Raw genomic sequence first — 21,000 nt, 5'->3', positions numbered from 1 at the left:
GAAGGAAAAAAAATACCTTGTTTAAAGAGGGTTAGCGTGGTCCCTGGGAGGGGACCAGCCAGGTGGGGAGCCACGCTCGGGCTTCGACTGAGCTCCCTCTCCCACCCCCACCCTGTTCCAGACCCAGTGCCAGAGACAAGAGCCCAGTGAGGAAGGTGAGTGGGGATCAGAGGACTGGCCCCCCTGGGGGAGGCGGGCGGCTCTGGGGGGCTGCTGGGGCCAGGGCAGGGAGCCGGACAGGGGAATCCTGCCTTCTCTCTGCAGCCCAAACCCACGCTCAAACTCAAGAAGCCAGTGTCTAAGAAATGAGGAGCCGGGGCCTGCGAGACCGCCGTGCAGAGCGGGGCTTCCCCGGGCTGTGCTGCGTGCGCAGGGTGCCCCCCGCCCAACCCCCTCCCTCTGAGCCTGCATGTGACAAGGGTGTTGGGAGAGGTGACATCACAGCCTCTCACCCCAACTCTCCTGTTACAGGAGGCCCTGGGGAGAAGAGCCCAACCTCAGGGCCACAATAAAGTTTGCTTTGTCAGGACACTTGCTCCTCGTCCCTGGAACTGGCCTCTCGCCGGCTGCGCCAGCCCAAGTGCCCAGCAGAGGGCGGCCACGACCCGGCACACCCGGGCCCTGAGATCCCGCGGCGTCCCCACACCCAGCCCTGAGGCCTGAGGCAGCTGTGTCCTCCTCCTGGCACCCCACCCCGTAGCTCTGAGGGAGGGACCACGCGTCCGGGCCCTGTGCTGAGCTGTATGTCGTCGGGTGGGTCTTCCGGCCACCACACGCCCTCTGGGCCGGGCTCACAGGTCCAGAACTTCAGGGCTTCCACTGCCCAGGCCACCAGGGAGGGCCTCGCCGACGGGCCAGCCCGAGGGACGTCCAGTGCACAGAGCATCTGTTGAGACCTTGGGGGCACCTGCACGCCCAGGCTTGCTTCTGGTGGGGGCCAGCTCCCGCTCACACGGACCTCGTGCGGGTAAAGGTCCGTGTCAGGCGGGGTCCGGAGGCCTGCACCCTCAAGGGAGCCCTTCTCGCTGGGGTGGACAGGGTGAGCTCGCACAGGTGCTGCCCTCTCCAACAGGTGGCTTTGGAGTCCTGTTCACCCATGGGTGACCTCGGCTTAGTCCCTGAAGCAGGCAGACACACAGAGGACCCCCGACTTGGGGTCCTACATGCAGGGCCTGTGCCGGGCCTTTCCTTGCCCCTGCCCAGCACCCCCAGGTATGGATCCCAGGAGGTCAGAGGTCTGGGAACACTCGCATGGGAAGGTCAGCCGGGCTCTGAACTCCTGTTCAGCCATATCTCCTCATGGCCAGGGGCAGAGGGCAGGGCGGCATTCTTGCCATGCATTTCCTGCACCCCATGAGACGGATGGGGGTGCTATCCCACCCTCTAAAGAACAGGCCACTAACTTCAGGTCACCCAGAGAGTGACAAGGGGCTGTTCCAGATAAGCAGCTGGTGTTTACTGAGGGCTTCCGGGTGGGCAAAACCAATTCCTCACCCTCGAGTCGCTTACAATTTAGTGGAAACACGGAAGCCAGTGCCGTAACCTCGGTGACCATCAAGCCCTTTAAAGGAAGTGGAACAGGCTAATTCCTGGGGGGAGCGCTGCTCAGTGAGGGGGTCTGAGGGGTCCCTGGGAGGAGGCGATGGACAAGAAGGGGCATCAGGCTACATGAGGAGCTGGCAGAAGGACGTTCCTGGGAACAGGAACAGGGCGTGCAAAGGGCCTGAGAGCGCGCGAGCTTGGAGGGTCTGGGCAGACAGGAGGCTGATCCGACCGCAGAGGGGCAGGCCGAGCGGGCCCTGCCCCCCTTCTCGGATGAGGAAAGTGAGGCACAGAGGTTAGACAACCTGCCCCCAGGTCACCTTGCTTGGTGCCCTTCCCCTGCCCTGACTCTCTGTTTTTCCACAGGAGAAGGGTGGGCTGGGGCTGAAGCAGGTGGTGACAAGTGGCAGGTCTGCAGGTGGGCTCTGTTCACACCAGCGGGGCTGTTAGGAGGAGCAGGCGCGAGACGGCCCCAGCTGGGGAGTGTTGAACTTGGCACTAGGGGGTGGGGATTCGGCACCGGCTGCAGCAGCTACTTCTCGGTCCCCTGTCGCCCCCCATGTTAATGAGCCCCCTGCCCCTCCCCTCTGCCCCAGCTCACTCCAGTCAGGGCAAAAGTCTGCCAAAGTTTAGGTAAACTGAGGCTGAACCACATTGAGCGTCCTCGCCCTTCCCCCACTCTTGGGGCACTTTATCTCAGTTGGTGATTTTGACAGCGTCAGTGGTAGTAGCCATTTCCTGTTTATAAATTGGAAACCTGAGACCAGAGAAGGAAAGGGACTTGTCACAGGTCACACAGCCCGTAATGACCAGGACGAGAGAATGGGGACAAGGGCTCCTTGTGCCATCCCCCCACTTGGGGCCCACCACCAGCTTTCCCGTGGGGTGAAAGATTGAACCAAGTCAGAAAGCCAGGCCCTCAGGTGCCGCAGGGGGAGGGACAAGGGGCTGAAGATAGCCCACCTGTGAAGCCCCCTGGCCAAACCCACTGTGGAGTGTCACTGCCGGCATATGTTACCATGGAGACAGACCCAGGCTGCCCAGTGACAGCAGGCCCTGTCCCCACAGATAGGAACCAGGAGGCCCAATGGCCAGTGAGTCTCAACAGACAACATGGACCTCCTGCCCTCTGTCCCCCAGCTGACACCTCCAGCATGGGACCTGCAGCCTGAGCTGTCCCCTCCAGGCGTCTGTGCTCTCTTCCTTCTGGACACCCTGCCTGGGGGCGGGTGGGAACATAGAGTTTTCCCAGAAAATGAGTTAGGCTTGAGCCAGAACGGATGGCTTTGGAGAGGCAGATGAGGGACATTTCCATGGAAGAGGCAGAGCTTTAAACAGGCCTCAGGTGACAGGAGGAGCATGCACGGGAGATGACCAGGAGAAGCAGCAGCGACAGAAGTAGAGGGCGCAGGTTGGGGCGTGCAGGGACAATGCGAGCACGGTGCCTTGTCCACCGTGCCGCCAGCCAGCTGCGAGGCTTTGGGCAGTCGCCTGCCCTCTCTGGGTCTCCCCTGTGGAATGAGGACTTTGCAGCAGAGGATGCATCTGTAAGATCCCTTCCGGGTTCGACAAGCTTTGAGCTGGATTCCCAAGCCCTGCCTCGCACCTCCCTCCCCACACCAGCTCAGCCTGAACCTACCCGGCCCCCTGCGGCGGCGCTCTCAGGTGTCTGTGTGTGGGGGCAGGGGTGGCAGACCACTTTGTGGATTGATCTAGCTCAGGAAGGCGAGAAGGAACCAGAGGTGAGAGTTTCGCCCTCCCAGTCATCTCTTTAGGTAAATAGATCCACGTCGGCATTTCCCCTTCCCTTCCCATGCTGGGGCCGAGAACTCCAGGGAGCCCAGAGCTGAGGCCTGAGCCCTGCTTCCCGGGACCAGGGCTTCCCTTGGTGGCCCCCCAAGGCCACCCCCCTCCTGCAGTCACCATCATCCACCTTTCTGTAGGAAGGGAACAGCGTGCAGCTCCCTGGTCACCAGCTTCCAGGGCCTCAGATATCACCTTTAATTCCCCAAATCCAGGAAGGCTCCTGGACCCCTACACTGAAGCCATGCGCGGGTTGGGCCCTGGAGGGTGGGGACATAATCCACGCAGAAAGGAAAGAACAGGGATTTTGGAAACCTGGTTACTCCATTCATTATCGGGATCATTCTGAGCAAATTACCCATCAGTGTGCCTCAGTTTCCTCGTCTGCAAAATGGGGTAGCAGCTGGCGTGGTACAGGGCCGTGTGGGACTGGAGGCTGTGTGGAAAGGCTGGTAGGTGCTTCGGCCCAGGCAGCTGCTGGGGACACTGGGAAGAGGCCCTGAGCTCCTCCCAGCTCTGAGAGGCTCCAGGGATGGTCACTGGTGGAGGGAAGGTGAGTGGGGCTGGGTCTTTGCCCAAGGCAAGGTCCGGGAAGCGTGCGATTTGCATCCTGCTGAGTGCTGCTGTGTCACTTGGCCCCCAGCACCCTGAGGCATGCCTGTCCCCATTTCTCAGGGAAAACTACAGAGGCCCAGGGAAAAGGGGCTTGCACCATCTTCTCATCTCAGGCCAGCTTTTCACCTTCCCCACAGGGATTCTTCCAAGCCCCTAGCTGTACCTGCTCCCCACCTGATTCCCAGCCTGTAGCGCCGGGATTTGCTGCCGGGTAGGACAGCCTTAACCCCTCCTCCCCAGTGGCAAGGGGCGACAGAGAGGCAGTGCAATCTGCAACTCCAAGCGGAGCCCACCCCTGCCCCCTGGAGAGAGGCTCCTCCTTTTAAGGCTGCTTCTGGGACTTTGCACCCCAGAGCCAGCCCCAGAACAAGAGACCGCAGCCCGGGCTCTGCTTGACACCTGCGGCTCACCCTTAGGGACATGGGGCGCCAAATCTGAGGGGAGGAGAAGCTGACCCTGAGCAGGGAGGAGGGGCCCTGCCTGCCCTGCCTGCCACACGCCCCGCATTGCATCGCCTCAAGCGCAAGCGTCCAGAATAGAGCAGGGACAGGGACGGCAGGGCCACCTCCTCATCAGGAAGGCCCGCAGCTCCGTCCCTGCGCAGGGCAGCCCAAGGGAGGCTGGCAGCCCAGAGGGCACGAGCACACGCCCCCACCGCATCGGCCAAGCAGCCTCACTGGCCGGGAAGGTGGACACCTCACACCTCAGTCTCCCAATTACGCCCTCCTCCTCCCCCTCCTCCCCTTCTCTCTCCTCCTCCCCTCTCTCCTCCTCTCCCCCCTGAAAACCTGTGGCTCGGAGAGACCTTGGCTTCTCTGGGACTCTACCCCTGGGGACTGCCCACATCTGCTCCTGAGTTTGGGGGCAGGGGGGCGACAGCCTCGAGAAGTCTCTCCAGCGATGGGAGCCGCCCGCCTGCTGCCCAACCTCACGCTGTAAGTGTGCTGCCTCCGGGGCTGGAGTTGCGTTGCCATTTCCAGCCTTGGGGCAGACCTAATCTCCCTGGGACTCCCACGCGGGCCGGCTCCCCACGCAGGCTGGCGGGGGTGGGGCGGGGTGCACCCCGGGCTCCTGCCGGCGCCCACACCTGGGTTTGCTTGGTCTCCCACACAGGTGCTTGCAGCTGTTGATTCTCTGCTGTCAAACTCAGGTAGGCGGGCACCCAGCTTTCCCGCTCTTTCCCATCCCACTGGGGTGGGGGGGACAGTCTCCCTTCAGGTGGACAGAGGCAGGTTCTGGGCTCTTCCAGATGCAGGAGGTGCTGAGGTTTGGCGGGATCAGCCTTTGGGAGGGCAGGGAGGGGAATGGGCCAAGGCAGATTTGGGGATTGAGGTTTTATCTCCCTCTGTCCACCTTTTCTCTTTCCCTGTCTCTGCTTCCCTGTCCACCCCTCTACTCGGTGTGCACAGGCACCGGGATTGAGGGGTGGAGCCCTGGAGTAGTTGGAAGTGGGTGGCGGTGATGGCTCAGGTGAGGCTTGCGCTTGCAAGTATCTGAAGGGACAGGTTTTGATGCAAAACCACTTGTGTGTTCCACTCACCACCCGACTCCCACCAACACGGATGTCCCGGCGGGTGTCGCGTGGGTGCAGAGTGCCCAGTCAGGGTAGGGTGGTCCCTCACCTACAGGATGAGCCCAGACAGGTTTGTTTGGGACGGGATTCAGGGTTTGCTTCTGCACGCTCCCCCAACCCCAAGTCAGCCCCCCGCCTCCCCCCACGCACACCTCCCACCCCCCAAGTCTCAGCCCCCTGTGCAAGGCTTGGTCCCTTTTTTGTGATCCTCCATAAAAGTGCAGCTATTAAAATGCACTGGTCCAGAACCGCTCTGGGGAGAGATCGCTTGGCTTTCCCAGGCCAGAGGCCCACTTCTCTTCATATCCAGTGGGGACTTTTTTTGAAGGTAAATGCCTTTTCTCTGGGAGAGGGAAAGGGGCTGCCTTTGAAGCAGTGGGGGGGTGGGAGAGGGAGAGACAACTCCCCCCCTTCCTTCCCCCTTTTGCTCCAGCCCCGTTCCAGGCCTTTTGCTTCACACATCCAGGGAGAGCAAGAAGAAAGCCCCCAGCCTGGCCAGGAGGGGGCTGGGGGTGGGCCCAACCTGTTCTGGAAGGGGAACTAGCACAATAGTGCGGCTGGCCGGCGTTTATGGCCTGGCTGAGGCCCCATTCAGGAGTCGGGGAAGGTGGCAAAGCTGTCCTTTCCCCCTTGAAGTGCCCCCTCACCCCCCTGGGGGGGCCAGCAGGCCGGACCACAGCCATGCTTGAGGGGCCGTCTGACAAGCAGCTGTCTGCGGCGGTGGAAGGGGAGGTCCCCCCGCAGCGGGAACATGAAAGGGACAGGCAAGGTCCCTCGGGGAGAGGGACTTGTGGGCTGTGGGCTGTGGGCTGTGGGGGGGCGTGGGGCTGCTTTTGTGAAAGGCTTGAAGGGGGACAAGGAGAGGTGGGGGCTTTGGGGGGGCCCTCTCTGCCCCTGACCTGAACAGGCTGCCAGAGGGGGCTGCCCGCCAAGAGGGGCGGAGGGCCTGAACCTGGGCCAGGAGGCGGCGCTGGGACAGACGGGACCCCACCCCCTGGCGGGGAGGCCACTGCTGAAGGGCAGTCGGGGCAGGCCCCCACCCCAGATACCCACCTCAGGGTTTCCAGGGTGGGGCACAGGGTAGGTGCTGCAGACACCTGCCCTGTCCTGGGAACACTGGCCTGTCGGGGCTGGGGCCATGGCGCATAGGAAGGGTTAACCCCGCACAGGTTAAACTTCCAGCAGGGAGAGCTGCTCCCTCCCAACCCCTGCCTGGGACAGAGTGGCCTCAACAAAGGCTGATCGAGGCCCAGCTCTGTCCAGATGGCTGGGATTGGGCCTGGGATAAAGGTGGAATTAGGGATTTGGGGCAGGGCAGGGAATGGCTGTCCCAGCACAGGCCAGCAGGACCCAGGTGGAGAGAGAGACAAAAGAGCCGGGGTTATCGCCTGCAGCTGGGCAACCTCAGTCCTTGCAGGAGAGAGGGCAGGAAGCAGACTGTTTCTCTGCCACTCAGTGCAACAGATGCATAAGGAGAGACCCCGCTCAGAGAAGGTGCTCCTCCTGGCTTTGTACAGTGCCAGGGGGGAAATGGCTCCTCTCCCCGCCCAGGGAAGCAGGTGGGCGGGTGGCATCCTCCCAGACTGGCCGCAAGCCTCTGTTACATTGTGGCAAAAGAGGCCGCCACAGGAGCAGCCATCAGGCCACTGCTGATAGCCTCTGCGGCTGCCTCCACCTCCCTCCGAAGAGCCGAGCCCCAGCCCCTGCCTGTGCCCCTCAGAGGAGGGAGGAAGGCTGGAGCGGGGACTGGCTTATCCACCCGCCTGAGCACCCAGTGTGAGGCCGGGGAGACTGGCGTGAGCTCAGGTTTCACTGTTAGTGCTATAAGGAGATGCTCACTGGGGCCCCGCAGGTGCCTACAGAGCCTTTGAGACCCTGAGTGACCCTAACTCAAAGCACCAAGCAGGCCATCCTCTCTGCCTGTGTGTGCTGGGCATGAGGTCTTTCGAGGCCGCTGGGGAAATCTGGTGTCCTGGCTAACAGAGCCAAGATCCCAGAGTCCTGGGAAGGTGGCAGGCTCTGATCCGAGAGGCAGGGACAGGGGTTCTGTCCCTAATGAGCTGTGTGCTCCTGTGCACCTCCTCCATAGAGCATGGGGATGGGACACCATGGCCCTGAAGGCTCCTTCCAGCTCCCCAAGTCATGGTTCCAGGTCTTTGCTGAATCACTAAGGGTCTTCCAAGGATGGGCAGCCACCAGCGCCCTGCTCCAGGGTGGATGCAGAGCCAAGGGGTCATGGCTGGCTCACACGCTGGCCTGAGAAGGTCACTGCCATGTGCCCCCTTCACCCTGCACCCTCTGCTAGACTGGACAAGTGGCCTTCCCCCTCACACTCACCTCCTCACCCCTCTCCCCTGGATGGACCAGTGGTGGTGTCACCCAAAGCAAATTGACATTATTTTTCCCTTGGTAACCGCAAAGGGGGAGAATCACCCGTCTCCTAATTTTAACCAGTATGTGAGGGACCAGGGTGCCATGACTGACCAGCTGAGCAGGCGGCAGATCCGTGAGTACCAGCTCTACAGCCGGACCAGCGGCAAGCACGTGCAGGTCACCGGGCGTCGAATCTCTGCCACCGCTGAGGACGGCAACAAGTTTGGTGAGAGCCCCCAAGCCACCCACACCCCTGCCTGGCCTCACCTCCTGGTCCATCCCCAGATTCTGGGTCAGGGCTGGGGGCCTCCAAGGGCCTGCTGGCTTTGGGCCTGACAGTTCCCAATCTCCCTCGCCTGAGTTTGGAGGTCAGTCTTGTTGGGGGGGCCCCCACGCCGGACCCCTGGGCCAGCAGCCCTGATGGAGGATGGACAGAGGCCTTTCTCCCCTCCCCCATCACAGCTAAGCTCATAGTGGAGACAGACACGTTTGGCAGCCGGGTGCGCATCAAAGGGGCTGAGAGTGAGAAGTACATCTGCATGAACAAGAGAGGCAAGCTCATCGGGAAAGTGAGTCAGCCCCGCGGGGGCGGGCACGCGCGCTCCCCTCCACTGAGCCCCCCACCTGGGTAAAGACAGAGGCCTTGGGCAGGACCCTTACTTCTTATTCCACTCTCAGCCTGGCCGCTGGGCCACTCTCTGGCTTCTCTATTTAAATGAGTCCCTGTGACTCTATCTCCTCTCCAAGGGGGGCTAAAGGGCCATCCGTGGGATCCTTGGCTCTGATTTCGGGAGCCTGATCAGTAAGAATCTTAGCACCGCAGGATGTTGCAGTCCATGTGGAAGGCTGCGGGCAGCTGAGAGTTGAAAACTGGGGCATGCATATAAGACAGGAACTCCCCCAAGTTCTGTGGGGTCCACAGCTCCAGCTACAGAGAGGCATGCTAAGCACCTAGGAGAGTAACTGCTGTGTGTCAGGGTCCCGCACTGCTGAGGAGGGAGAATTCCATCTCCCTTGCAATCAGGCAGTCCTGGCTGTTGCTCACCAAATAACCTCTGGTTTGCTTATCCTTGTCAAGCCTCAGCCTTCTTGTCTGTAAAAATGGGCACAGCCCCCAGGTTGCCAATAGGGTCGGAGGGGTGGCTGTGTCTGACACCGTCAGTCAGAGGCTGCTGCCTCCCCTCCCAGCCAGGCAGCAGCAGCACCATTCCCGCAGACCGCAGGACAGTCCCGGTACTAAGGGCCCCAGGGCTTGCACCCGACTGCATAAGTACCTTGATCTTTGAGCTGCATCTCAGGAAACTGAGGCTCTGCATGGTTAAATACCCTACTCAAGGTGCACAACTGCCACAAGACAAACCTGGGTTTAAGTTCAGATCTGATTCCACGCAAAGCTGGGTCGGTATTTTGCAGCTGTTGCCTCTCCAACAAGGGCATCCATCTCGCTGGGCAGAGTTCCTTGGGCTAACAGCCCCCTCTCCCCGGCCCAGTCCTGTGAAATAGGCCCCCAGAAGGCAGATAACCCAGACAGGCGGGTGGACAAATCCCCCTGCTCTCCTTCCTTGTCGCGCAGCCCAGCGGGAAGAGCAAGGACTGCGTGTTCACGGAGATTGTGCTGGAGAACAACTACACGGCCTTCCAGAACGCCCGGCACGAGGGCTGGTTTATGGCCTTCACGCGGCAGGGGCGGCCCCGCCAGGCCTCCCGCAGCCGCCAGAACCAGCGCGAGGCCCACTTCATCAAGCGCCTCTACCAGGGCCAGCTGCCCTTCCCCAACCACGCCGAGAGGCAGAAGCAGTTCGAGTTTGTGGGCTCGGCTCCCACCCGCCGGACCAAGCGCACTCGGCGGCCCCAGCCCCTCACGTAGTCAGGGAGGCAGGGGCAGCTGCCCCCAGCAGCCTTCCCGTCCCCTTCCCTTCCGAATCCAAAGACTGGGCAGGGGTGGAGGGAGGGGAGCCAGACACCCCCGACCCTGAGGACCGGGAAGCACCAGGGCCCCAGCTGGGAAGGGGCAGGACTGCGATCAGGCCCCGACTCGGGCCAGGGGGCGGACCCCCAGGAGAGGAACTGTAGAGTCAGGTGCCGGCCTTCCAGTGGCTCCCTGAAACCAGTGGAAAGGTCAGCAGATTCGAGGCCACCGTCTGCAGGCGGCTGTCCCCAAAGTCTGCTCCTCCTAGCTCCCTGGACTTGCCCCAGCCCCCGAACTCTAACTGGCCAGATAGTGGGAAGGGACTTTGGGTTTTGTTTCAGGAAAAAAGGAGGGAGAAAAAAATGAAAGAAGGCTGGCCATTCCTCACATTCCACGACCCCGACCCTCACCCCTATCCCCAACTCGAGCCCCAGAATAAAACCGTTTTCCGGCAAGCAGGTTATCTGAAGCGGGGTGGGGGAGCCGACTCCCAGGCTCTGCTCGTCCGAGAGGCCGGGGAGGCGCCGCGCTAGCGCGGCCGGCAGGTGGAGGGGACCGGGGACCGCGGGGGCAGGGCCCGGGCAGTGCCCGCCTGGAGGGCAGCGGCGGGGCCCGCACCTCGGCCCCGCTGGAGGCCGGCAGCCCGGGCGTGCCCAGGCCGGGACGGCGGCCCCGCCCTCTGCGGCCGCTCAGGTGCCTCCGGCTCGCACGGCGCGTCCCGTGCCACCTGTGGGGGCGGAGAGAGCCCCAGCCCCAGGGGCGGCCCGAGCCGCCGGGGCCGGGGCCGGGACGGGCGTCCAGGCGTCCAGCCGGGCCCCAGGCCGAGGCGCGGGGGAGCGGCCTGCGGGGCCTGCGGGGCCTGCGGGGCCTGCGGGGCCTGCGGGGCCGGCGACAGCGGGGCCCAGCGCTTGCACCCTCCTCCGGGGAGCGAGATTGCTTCTTTCCGGTGAGGAGGGCCGGGGGCGGGGAGGAGGCCGGGATGGAGGAAGGGCAGCGGGCGGGAATGGTCCCCTTGTTCTCCGGTCCCCGCGGGGGGCGGGGGCGGGGGCCACACCTGAGGGCAAACCTCAATTAGAGGCGGCGGCGGCGGCCGCAGGGCTGCGGGGGAGGGGAGGGGAGGGGAGGGGAGGGGAGGAGCAGGGGGGCGGCCCCTGCCCTCCGCCCGCAGCTCGGTGGGCCTTCCCCTAGGCCTCCAGGTGTGCATTGGGAGTGGAACTCGCGGGCCATAAAAGCCTCCTCTTTCCTTCCACGCACTGGCTTTTAATCCGACCAAGGGGGAGGCCCTTCCTCGCGGGGACACCCCCACCTTCAGGGGAAACACCCTCACTGTGTCTGCGCTTCTGCTGATGGCCCCCAGCCTCAGTTTCCCCTTCCTCTTCTGAGAAGAAAGGGGATAAAAGACATCTGTTCTCCCATTTTTCCCCAGAATGGCCTAAAAATAAGGGAAGGACAGGAAATTGGGGTGCGGGGGCCTCTGGTGTGGTCAAAATGGGAGGTGGGTGCTGCAGCAGTCCCAGTGCAAGGCAAGGGCAGGGCAGAGCCTGACACCCCCAGCCCTGGAGGGACAGCGGCAGCCAAGAGGGAGGTCCCCCGCCTGGGACAGACATTCCCCCCCAGCTCGTCATAATTGCTTTTCGCCAGGTTACTTTTTTCTCTCCCCCATCACAAAGAGCCTTAATCCGGGTGAAGACTGCGGGAGCGTTGGGGGCAGTTTGCTGGGCTGTGTGCAGGGAGGGTGGTCTGGGCACAGCTGATAACTGGCGAGTTCAATGGGACTTTAAAACGGGGACAACACCCAGCAATTACTGGAGGACAAAGGGTTGGGGGCCCCCCAGGTGTAAAGGACTGGCTTTGGGGGGGCTGGGGGAGGAGGCCGGGAAGGAGGTGTGTTGGGGAGGGGGGCTCTTACAATCCCTCTGATTTCCGAAGGAATTTGAGACATTCTTTAAAACTGACTGCCTCCCCCCAGCCGGGCTGTCCGGCCCACCCCCACGCCCCCCCTCACCGGGTTAGCGACGGCTTCAAAGGTGGACGGGGGCCCTTTGTCTGGCCTCAGCTTTCTTCTCGGCCTTTCTCCGGCCCCTCCCTCCCTCTCTGACCTCCCCAGCACAGACAGGCCTCTGGGGGCCGGCTCCAGAAAGCTCTCACTGTTTTCTGTCTTGCTTTTTGAGGTGAGACCTGGCACGGAGGGACACAGCATGGGGAAGGGTGAAGGAGGGCCGCAGCGGAGGCCTGTGCCATCCCAGGGAGTGCCCTCATGCCAGCCCCAGCCCCAGCCCCAAGCCTGGGTGTCTGGCTCTACTGGCCCCGGGCACTTCTTAGCGCCCCTGCCCAGCATCCAGGCTCCGCACCCGGGCCGTCTGTTCGGCTCATTCCCTCTGAACTGCTGGTGACTTGGACGATGCTAAAAGGAAGAAACCAAAGGATTGGGTCCCTAGTAATGGAACTTCAGAGGGGACTTAACACTCGAGCGTGTGTGTGTGTGTGTGTGTGTGTGTGGTGGGAAGGAGCCTCCCCACGGGCCTCGGACCACACCTGGCTTCAGCAACCCTGTTGCTTCTGTGTGCCTGAAGGTTCTAAGCTAGTATGAGCAGCGGGTGGCCACAGGGGACTAATTGCTAATAGACCCTTGCTACTGGGGCAAGATGAAGCCATCAGGGGAAGATGTAACCAGGTGGAGGGAGGTGGTGGCAGCATGCCTCAAATCCTGTGCCTGTTTAGGACTATGGAGAACTGTCGCTAAGAATAGCCCACTTATTGATCATTCCCTGCGTCCTCCAAACAGCAGACAGGAGCCAGAGCAGGAAGTCTGAGGAGGGACATGCACTCACTTTTTAAACCACACAATCTGGTTCTGCTCACGTCACTGTACTCAACCCTGTCCCTCAGACACCAGGCCAGTGACTTCGCAGTGACCAAGCCAAAAGCCTTGTCTCGGTCCTCAGAGTCCTTGGCCCCTGTAGCATTTGACATCACCAAGGACCACCCCTTCCTGAACCTCCTTTCCCCACTGCCTGCGACAGGCTGTCCTCTCTGGCTTCTCTGTCCTGACTCCTCATCATAGTAACGTCCCCTAAGATGTCTTCTTCTCTCCTTGTTTGTGTGCTGCCTCTCTGAGCAAGCTCAACATGTCAGCCATCACCCCCTCGCACATGACCGCGCCACTGCCAGACCTCACTGGGCTCTGTCTAAATTACCACAGTCGCTTCCTAAAGAGCCCCCCTGCCTCCAACACGCCCCCACTCCAGCGTGTCACACAGGTTGTCCCGTTTACCTGCCCCTACCATAAACCACAGCCCCGCAGGCCACGCTGTCCCGAGCAGCCTCTGTAGTCTTCAAGACTCCTGTCCAGCCCTAGCCCCACAAATCCCCTTCAAGAACGCTGGCAAAACTGGAACCCTTGCCATCCAGCCAGCCCTGTCCCCTCCTCATTCATGAAGTTCCCGCTGTCTGGCAAGCGTGCTCTCGAGTGCTCACACGTCCAGACCACAGCGTTCCCCTCTGCTCCGTAGGCTTTCCTCTTCCAGGGTGAGTGGCCATCTCCATAGCAGCTGATCTCGCCAGCTGTTCACCTGCCCTTGCCTGTGACATATATCACAGCTTGTCCAGAACTGTCCTCATGTATGTTCGTGTCATGATTCTCCTAGATGGCAGGTGCCTCAACGTGCAACTACTCTTTGCCTCCCCACAGTGCCCAGCACAGTATGTCCCACAGGGTATTTATTGAGGGACAAAACCACCTGAAGCCCCAGAAAGAAGTCATTAGCACAGCACCCTCCTGTCCCCCAAGGTGGAGGCAGACAGAGAAGCCAGAATCCTGCCTTCACCCTCCATCCTTAGGTGGAGTTGGGTGGGGAGGAGTCTTCAGCAGTTAATGCAATATTTATTTATTCTCTACAATGTTCAAGCACGTGCGAATCCCTCAGTTAATAAAAAAGATGGGCAAGATAGAACTCTCAAGGCACTTGAAATTTAATTGGAGGCATAAACTCATAAAAAGGCAGTTCTGGCGGGGCCCGGTGGCTCACGCCTGTCACCGTAGCACTCTGAGAGGCGGAGGCAGGAGGATCACTTGAGCTCGGGAGTTCAAGACTAGTCTGAGCAAGAGCAAGACCCCATCTCTACCCAAAATAGAAAAAATTAGCCAGGTCTGGTGGCATGCACCTGTAGTCCCAGCTACCCGGAAGGCTGAGGCAGGAGGATCGCTTGAGCCCAGGAGTTTGAGGTTGCAGTGAGCTATGATGACGCCACTGCACTCTACTCGGGGTGACAGAGCGAGATCCTGTCTCAAAAAAAAAAAAAAAGTTCCTTTGTGGGGCGTTTGGAACTCTCTTTCTCTTAAGATAACAAAGCAGCCTTTGGTACACCCCAAAAGAGTGAAAGACGATGTAGGAGCTATTAGCAATAAGAAAACTAATATGCACCAAGCTGCAGGTGGCACTCGAGGCACGCTCACTTGTAACCCCTTATTTAGGGCAGTAAGATGTTCCCGTGGGTCACATGTGGATGAGCTCACACTCGGATGTGAAACCTGTCCCAGTCGCACCGCTAGAGAGCACTACAGTCTAGATTCTTGCCTGTCTTCAACGCCTGAGTGCGGTGTTCTCCACTCCCCTGCCCAGGCACCGGAGGGCGGGGGGCGTGCTTGGGAGGGCTTGCTGGAGGGGCATGATTTCAGTGGAGAGAAGATGCACAAAGGGGAAAACACTGAGAGGGGAGACAGCATGAGAAAGGCCTGGAGGCAGGAAAATGTGCGAGGTGTTCAGGGGAAGGTGAGCGGTACATGCGTTTGGCTGGAACTGAAAGTTCCCGTGGAGAAGCGGCAGGAATAATAAAGAGTCTGGTCCTTATGCTGTGGCAGGGAGGAGACAGCCAAGGGCTTGGGCAAGGCGGGTGACCAGATGCTGTGGCCTGGTGGCAGCATGCTGGGTGCTGAGTCTCTGGGGTCGGGGAGGCAGAGTCCCGTCGCCCAGAGGTAGGGGGCGTGGCTTTCAATCTGATGAGAAAGGGTCTCTTTCAGGCCCTCATCCTTCCTTTTCTTCCTGGGGCTCAGATCTCGGTCCCCTCTCCCTCCTCCCTGAGTGTCCAGGGGCCCTGGCTCAGCCTCTCCAGGAGTTAATGTTTAGACAGCATGGGGGTCACCCCTGGACTCCCCTCCCCAGCAGGTTGGCTGGGGGCGGGGCCGGGGGGCACTGGAGTGAGACAGAGGCAGAGGGTGGGCAGAGAAGCCTACTGCGCAGGCCGGGGAGGGGGCAGGGGGCAGGGCCAGAGTCCACTCGGGACATCTGGCACCAGTGACCTTGCCCAGGAGAGGCCTGAGAGGGACAGGAGCGCCAGCCCCCTGTTGTGGACGCCAGTGTCCATCCTGGCGGCCTGGAGAACTCCTGAACTGCTAAAGGTACGCCGGGCTCTGGCGCGGAGGGAGCCGCCCACCGGGCCGGAACTAGCCGGCGCCCAGCTCGGTGCTGCGGCCTCCGGGGGGAGGTTTTGCCTCCCGTCTCATCCCAGCCAGACAGGGCGGGCGGGCCAGCCGCGGGGAGGCGCGATCAGATCAGCCGGCCTTGAGGAGTCTGGGCCTTCGCAGGAGGAGGGGCTGGGGCTGGGGCAGAGCTAGTGTCTCCACGGGACAAGGACAGAGACGAGGGGGAGGCAGAGTGTGACAGGGGAGAAGGGTATCCTGGCCTGGCTGTGCCCGCCTGACACACCAACACACACACACACACACACACACCCCACCTCGCCCTCGCAGCCGGGAGTGACCTTGGCAGCTAACTCTCCCGGTCGACAGAGGGAGCCCTAACTCTGCAGTCCCCTCGGGGCCAGGGCTGGCTGGGCGGAAGAGGCTCCCGCCCAAGGTGCCCGCCGTGGAGGGACTGGGCAGTGGGATGGGATTAGAGGAGAGCTGTCCTATCCGCTGACTTTCCTTGGGACCAGGAGGAGGTGCTCAGAGAGAGAAAGCAGAGTTGGGGGCCCCCAGCTGCATGCCTGCCAGCGCCCAGGGGCCTCCCCTCCCTGCCAGAACCACTCCTTTGGCCCTTCAGCACGAGGGCCGTCCCTCCGTGTAGTCTGTCGCCTTCCCCAACTCCACGCTGGGCTTCCTGGCATGGGGGACTCTCCCCAGTGCTGTGCCCCCATCAAGGCCGGCCTGCTATCTGGCCCTGAATTGGGGTTCTCCCAAGGCCACCCCTGGAGCCAATCCTACAGCCTTATGGGGGGAGAGGAGATTTGCTGGCTGGGGCTCAGGGGGAGCCCTAGCTCCCCAAGCTCTCCCCTAACTCCCAGCCCCAGCACGCAGAGGCCCCCTCCATCACTGAGGAAGAGGCAGTGGGAGCCACAGCTTCCTCCTCCCCCTCCCGCTGCCGCCGCCAAGCCGGCCGAGCTGCCGGCAGGTTGTCTTGGCAACGGGAGGCGGAGAGGAGATGCGCCGAGGGATGGAGGTGGATGTCACCGAGGAGGCTGCTGTGCTCCTGCCCCACGCCCCAGGCCCTTGAAGGTACCGCGCACCCGCCCCCTCCTCCTCCCCTCCTCCCTGGCCCTCTCCCCTGGACTCCCCCCATTCTGCCCTGCACCTCGTGCTTCCGTCAGAAGGAGGCTCCCCTCCTCCTCGGCGGTGATCCTGGCTCACGGCCCACCTCATTCCAGGCCCCTGTCCACAGCTGTCCTTCCTGGCATCCGCTCATTCCAATTCTACCTCTGGGGACCCTGGCACAGAAGGCCCATCTCCTGGGTTGGGTTCTGGTGGAGGGCGGGTAAAGCAGGGGAGGGACTGAGGTAGTGGGAAAAATCTGGAATCCTAGAGGGCCGAGCTGTCAAAGCCCCTGGTGCCTGGCGTCTGGAGGGATGCAGGGGAGACTGCTCAGGGCTGGGGCCGCTGGGCCTCCCCTGTCTCTCTCGGACCCTGGTTTGAGGGCAGCACGGCTGGGGTTGAAGGTTCAGAAAGCAGAGAGGCTGGGCTGATGCCAGCTTGCTCCTGGAGAAGCAGCCTGGTTTGCTCCTCCTCCAGGGCTGTGGCCCCCTCCCGCCACATGACAGGTGCACCCCCCCCCCCCCCATCACTCCTGGCCTTTTTCTCTGAGGTGTGATGATCTGGTGTTTCTTCCCCCACCCTGGGTTTTCTCTGCCTTCCACAGCACCCGCCCCCCAGCTAAGCCTGGGTTCTTTCGCCTTTTCTCAGCCACCTGTCCCCATCACCCCTCCTTTCTCTCTGGAGCCCATCCTTCAGGGCACAGTCTTCTCTGTCCCCACTAGCCAGACAGTCCCCCCTCTGTCCCCTTCTCTTTGAGAAAGAGAGCCTGAGGCACACCCTCACCTGTCCCCCTGTGAGTCTCCACTCAGCTATCCCAGAGCCCCCTCCCCAGATTCTAGATTTCCCCAACAACAGCTGATAACATCAGCTGACCGGCTGTGGGCAGTGGTTGCCAGGGCAACGGTGAGGGCTGCCTAGGTAGGCAAGTCTGCGGCAGGCATGGAGGTGGAGGCCAGGGCGAGGGTCGGGTCGCTGGCTAGGCTCCCCCTCCCCCACCCGGGGCACCAAAAGGCCAACGACCACGGGGTCCTGGGCTGGCTGAGGTTTTGCCAGAGGCGGGGAAGGCACGTCCCTGTAAACGCTGTGCTGGGACCTGGGGGTCACCTGGCAGGAACCTCTCTTTTCATGAAGCTGCCCTGGGGAGAAATGGGGTTCTTCTCGCTCTTTCTGCTGCACCCCGTGGCAGCTCCCAGGGGACCGGGGTTACCGGAGGGCCAGCCTGGGTCTCCGGGATTGAGGACCTGGTTTCTTGCGCCTTCCATTTGTCCCTCCCAGGGGAGGGCTAATCCTTGGGTGAGCGATTCTGGCACCTCTGCCCGCACCCCACCCCCAGAGGCCGGGCCCCCAGAGGCCTCAGCTGCTGCTGGTGGAGGATGGGGCACCGTGAATGGGGCAGGAGGTGCAGGTGCTGGAGCGGCCAGGCATTGTCCCCCTCGGTTAGTAGCAGACACCCCACGTCTGGCCACCACAACTTGAACTCCCTGGCTGTATGTGAGGAGGCTCGAGGGGCTGCGTGTGTGTGTGTGTGAGTGTGTGCACGCTGCAAGGCTGGGGGTGTGGGAAAGGGAAAAAGGACAGCGCTGCCCGATTCTGCTTCGTCATGATGCCGGGTTAATGCTGCTCTTGTTCGAAATGGATTGAGCTGCAGCCGGGCGGACGAGCCGGGAAGAGCACACATCCAAACACACACACCCTCGGCGGCCACACGCTATCAGCTGGAGGTGGGAGGGTGCGGGGAGGGCGTGGGGGAGCCCGGCCGACTGCCCGCCCCCAGACGCGGACTCCCCAGCACCGGGATCCAGCCAGCCCTGGCTGGCAGAGAAGCAGGGTGGGGGTGAGGGGGTGGGGGCCCAGAGGGGAGACCAGACCGCTCAGCTGCGACCAGCTCCCCTCCTTCGCCAGCTCCCACCCACCCCAAACCGGCTTTTTTCCTGTTATTTGTGCTCTGGGAAAGCACGGCTGGGTTCCTGGAACGGATGCCTATTACCTAGGCACCCGAGAAAAAGCGGCCGCCCCGTGGATCTGGGCCTGGGCCTCTCAGGCCTCGGGGGCCTCAGAGCGTCTGGGCCACACTGTCTGGGAAGAGGTAGGTGGCAGAGTCTCCCGCCCCTCTTCCCCTCTGTGGGCACTTGGGGCCCCAATACCTGCCTAGGAGTGAGGCCTTGGGTGGCGGCAGGGAACCCCCCCGGGAGGAGTCAGCTATGGCCCCCTGTGCAGTGGGAAAGCGGGCCTGGGTGGCAGACCCTGGGATGAGCTGGGTTTGAGCTGATCAAACCTGATTTGGGGAAGAGAGCTGGGGTGTTCTGATCCCAATGGGTCTGTGCTGCCACCGGAATACCCCCTTTCCGGCTGCTCGGCCCTGTCCACCTAGCTGCTCCAGCCAGAGATGGGAGTGATGGGGTCGTGGGGGCTTGGCTGGGCGGGGGAGCCCTTCCCTCCCTGCTGAATAATGGAGCAGTAAGCCCGGTCCTCGCCGCCTCCCTCCCACCTCCCCAGGCACCCTGGAGGGTTGGCGCAGTTCTTTTAGGGGCCTGAGACTGTTGGTTTGGAGCCTGCTCCTTAGGGGGAGGGTCCGGCGAGCCCCCTTCCAGGCTGGGGTGAGGCCCAGTGAAGAGAGGCGGGGTGGCAGGGCGTGGCTGCAGGCCCAACCCAGAGCTCTCCCAGCCCGGGCTGCTGTGGGAATTGAAGAGTCTGGGGCTGAGCAGACACGTGAAACCCCCAGGGTCCTGGGGCTCCCCCTTGCTAGTTCTGTCCCTCCCTGGGCCTGGTAGGCCCAGCGCCCCTTCCTGGGCAGATACACCCCGTGTGTCCCTCCCAGGGGACTGGTTGCCAGGTTGGGAGAGTCAGGGCAGCAGGGGCAGGTCTTGCAGAAACAAGGTCGCTGGGCTCTGGGAACGGGGCACAGGGAGAAGCCCCCAGCGCATGGGTAACAGAGAGCTCTGTGTGTGTTGCTGTACACGTGCACGGCGCAGGATGGGTGCCAAGGAGAGGATGGCTGGGTGGGTGTGAGTGGGAGTCAGCTGCTCTGTGTGTCACCGTGTGGGGGCCTCGCTGGGAGAGTGGGTGCAGGATTGGCAGGCAGGGCCTCGGAGCTCCCCGAGTGCACCCATGTGCACGAGCTCCGCACAGCGTGGGGCTTTTCCACCTGTGCACACCTGCGGGTCTTCTATCGGTTCCGCCAGCCTCTCCATGGCCAGGTGTCAGCCCCCTGGGCCAGGCTGTCCACCTGTGGGTGGGTGTCTGCAGAATCCCTTGTCCAGGGCTCCTCTGCATGCAGAGACCAGAATAGGGTGCCCCCAGAATCCAGAATTTACGAGACAAGTCCCTTCCATCTCCCTCAGCTCTGTCAGTCCAGCTTGCGCAACAGGACCTGCTATGAATGGAGGTCGGAGCAGGAACATGCTGGCGACTAAGGGGGGACATAGACGTGGGGACCTCTTTAGAGAAGGGTGTAGAGAGAAGATGTGGAAACTCAAGCCCAAGAGAGACCTAGGAGAAAACAGCTGCGTGATGCGTATTTGTGTAGGGGAGGGGGAAAGGGAGGGAGGACGTACCTGGGCCCATCCTGCTGTCCTCAGAGAACAGGGGAGGCCAAGGCCTCGAGCAGGTGGATTCTGGATCCACCACCTGTCCCTGCCTGGTCCCTTTCAGAGTGACAGGGTGTTGTATGGCGCTGGCCTTAGAGGAGCCCTGGTCCTGGCAGCTAGAACAGGGATAGGGAGAGGAAGAAGATGAGAAAAGAGGAGGAAGTAACTAGGCTTTGCCAGCCTCAGACAGACTCGGGGTTCAGGCTGGGTCTAAGTAGTGACACTGCTGATGAGCCCCTGCCCCAGAGCAGGCCTGAGCTCTCCTGATGTCAGGGCCAGCGTGGTGTCCCGCCCCGCCCACAACACACACACACACACACACACACACACACACACACACACGGCCCAGGGGAGCCAGCCCCTGCCCTGCGCCTGCCGCCCGCCCTCCTCCTCCCCACCCTGGGATGCTGTTTTGGGAGCTGGCGACCTAGCTGCCTGCTGCCTTTATTTCTGGCATTGAGTTGTTGCCACAGTAACTGCGGGGGTGGGGCCGGGAGGGGGAGAGGGTGAAAGGGAAAGAGAGAGGAAGGGAGGAAAGATGAAGAAAGCAAAGCAAAGGGGATGGAAAGCAAGAAGACAGGAGAGAGAAAGGGAAGCGGATACAGCAGTGACACCATGGCTGAAACTGGGTAGAAAGAAAAGCAGCAAAGTTCCCTGCCCACCCTGACGCCAGCCCTTGGGGACAGCGCGCCTCATTTCATAACTCACTCACTGTCTGCCCCGGTGGCCTCCAGCCCAGCTGGACCCTGGCTGTGTGGCGCAGAGCCCGAGGGCCCCAGACTCCCAGCTGCTTTGCGCCAGGTGCCGTCAGCAAGCAGGATTCTGGGTGTCTCCACCGTCTGAGGTTAGCAGGTGGGACCCCAAGTCCAAGTTCAGATTCAAGGGGTATCTTTGGGGACACTTGAAAAGAGCACTTGGCCTTAGACAGGCCTGGGTAGGGATTCCAGCTTGGCTGCTGTCTGGGGGTAACTTTGGCAAGTTAACCTCTCAGCCTCCTTCTCCCCATCTCTACATGAGAAAAACACCGTTTTTGTGTGAAGTTTAAAGGGAAGGTACAAAAGTACAGGCACAG

At 61.9% G+C, this 21,000-nt stretch overlaps 1 protein-coding gene across 2 annotated transcripts; it reads left to right on the top strand.

The window, feature by feature from the left end:
- Nucleotides 1-4,860: 4,860 nt before the first annotated feature.
- FGF17 (fibroblast growth factor 17) lies at nt 4,861-9,773 on the top strand. Of its 2 annotated transcripts, none has more exons than XM_069485176.1 (5): nt 4,861-4,895; nt 5,074-5,110; nt 7,988-8,132; nt 8,369-8,475; nt 9,480-9,773. In XM_069485176.1, the coding sequence occupies exons 1-5, from the start codon at nt 4,861-4,863 to the stop codon at nt 9,771-9,773; spliced, it is 618 nt and encodes a 205-aa protein (XP_069341277.1). The 2 variants fall into 2 exon arrangements, with proteins under 2 accessions (XP_069341277.1, XP_069341276.1); XM_069485175.1 differs by having other exon boundaries at nt 7,955-8,132.
- The last annotated feature ends 11,227 nt before the right edge of the window (nt 9,774-21,000 follow it).

The sequence above is a fragment of the Eulemur rufifrons genome, chromosome 12 (assembly GCF_041146395.1).
Source record: "Eulemur rufifrons isolate Redbay chromosome 12, OSU_ERuf_1, whole genome shotgun sequence".
Taxonomy (NCBI): Eukaryota; Metazoa; Chordata; class Mammalia; order Primates; family Lemuridae; genus Eulemur; species Eulemur rufifrons.
The sequence above is the reverse complement of the archived record's forward strand: the minus strand, read 5'-3'. Positions and strand labels throughout refer to the sequence as shown.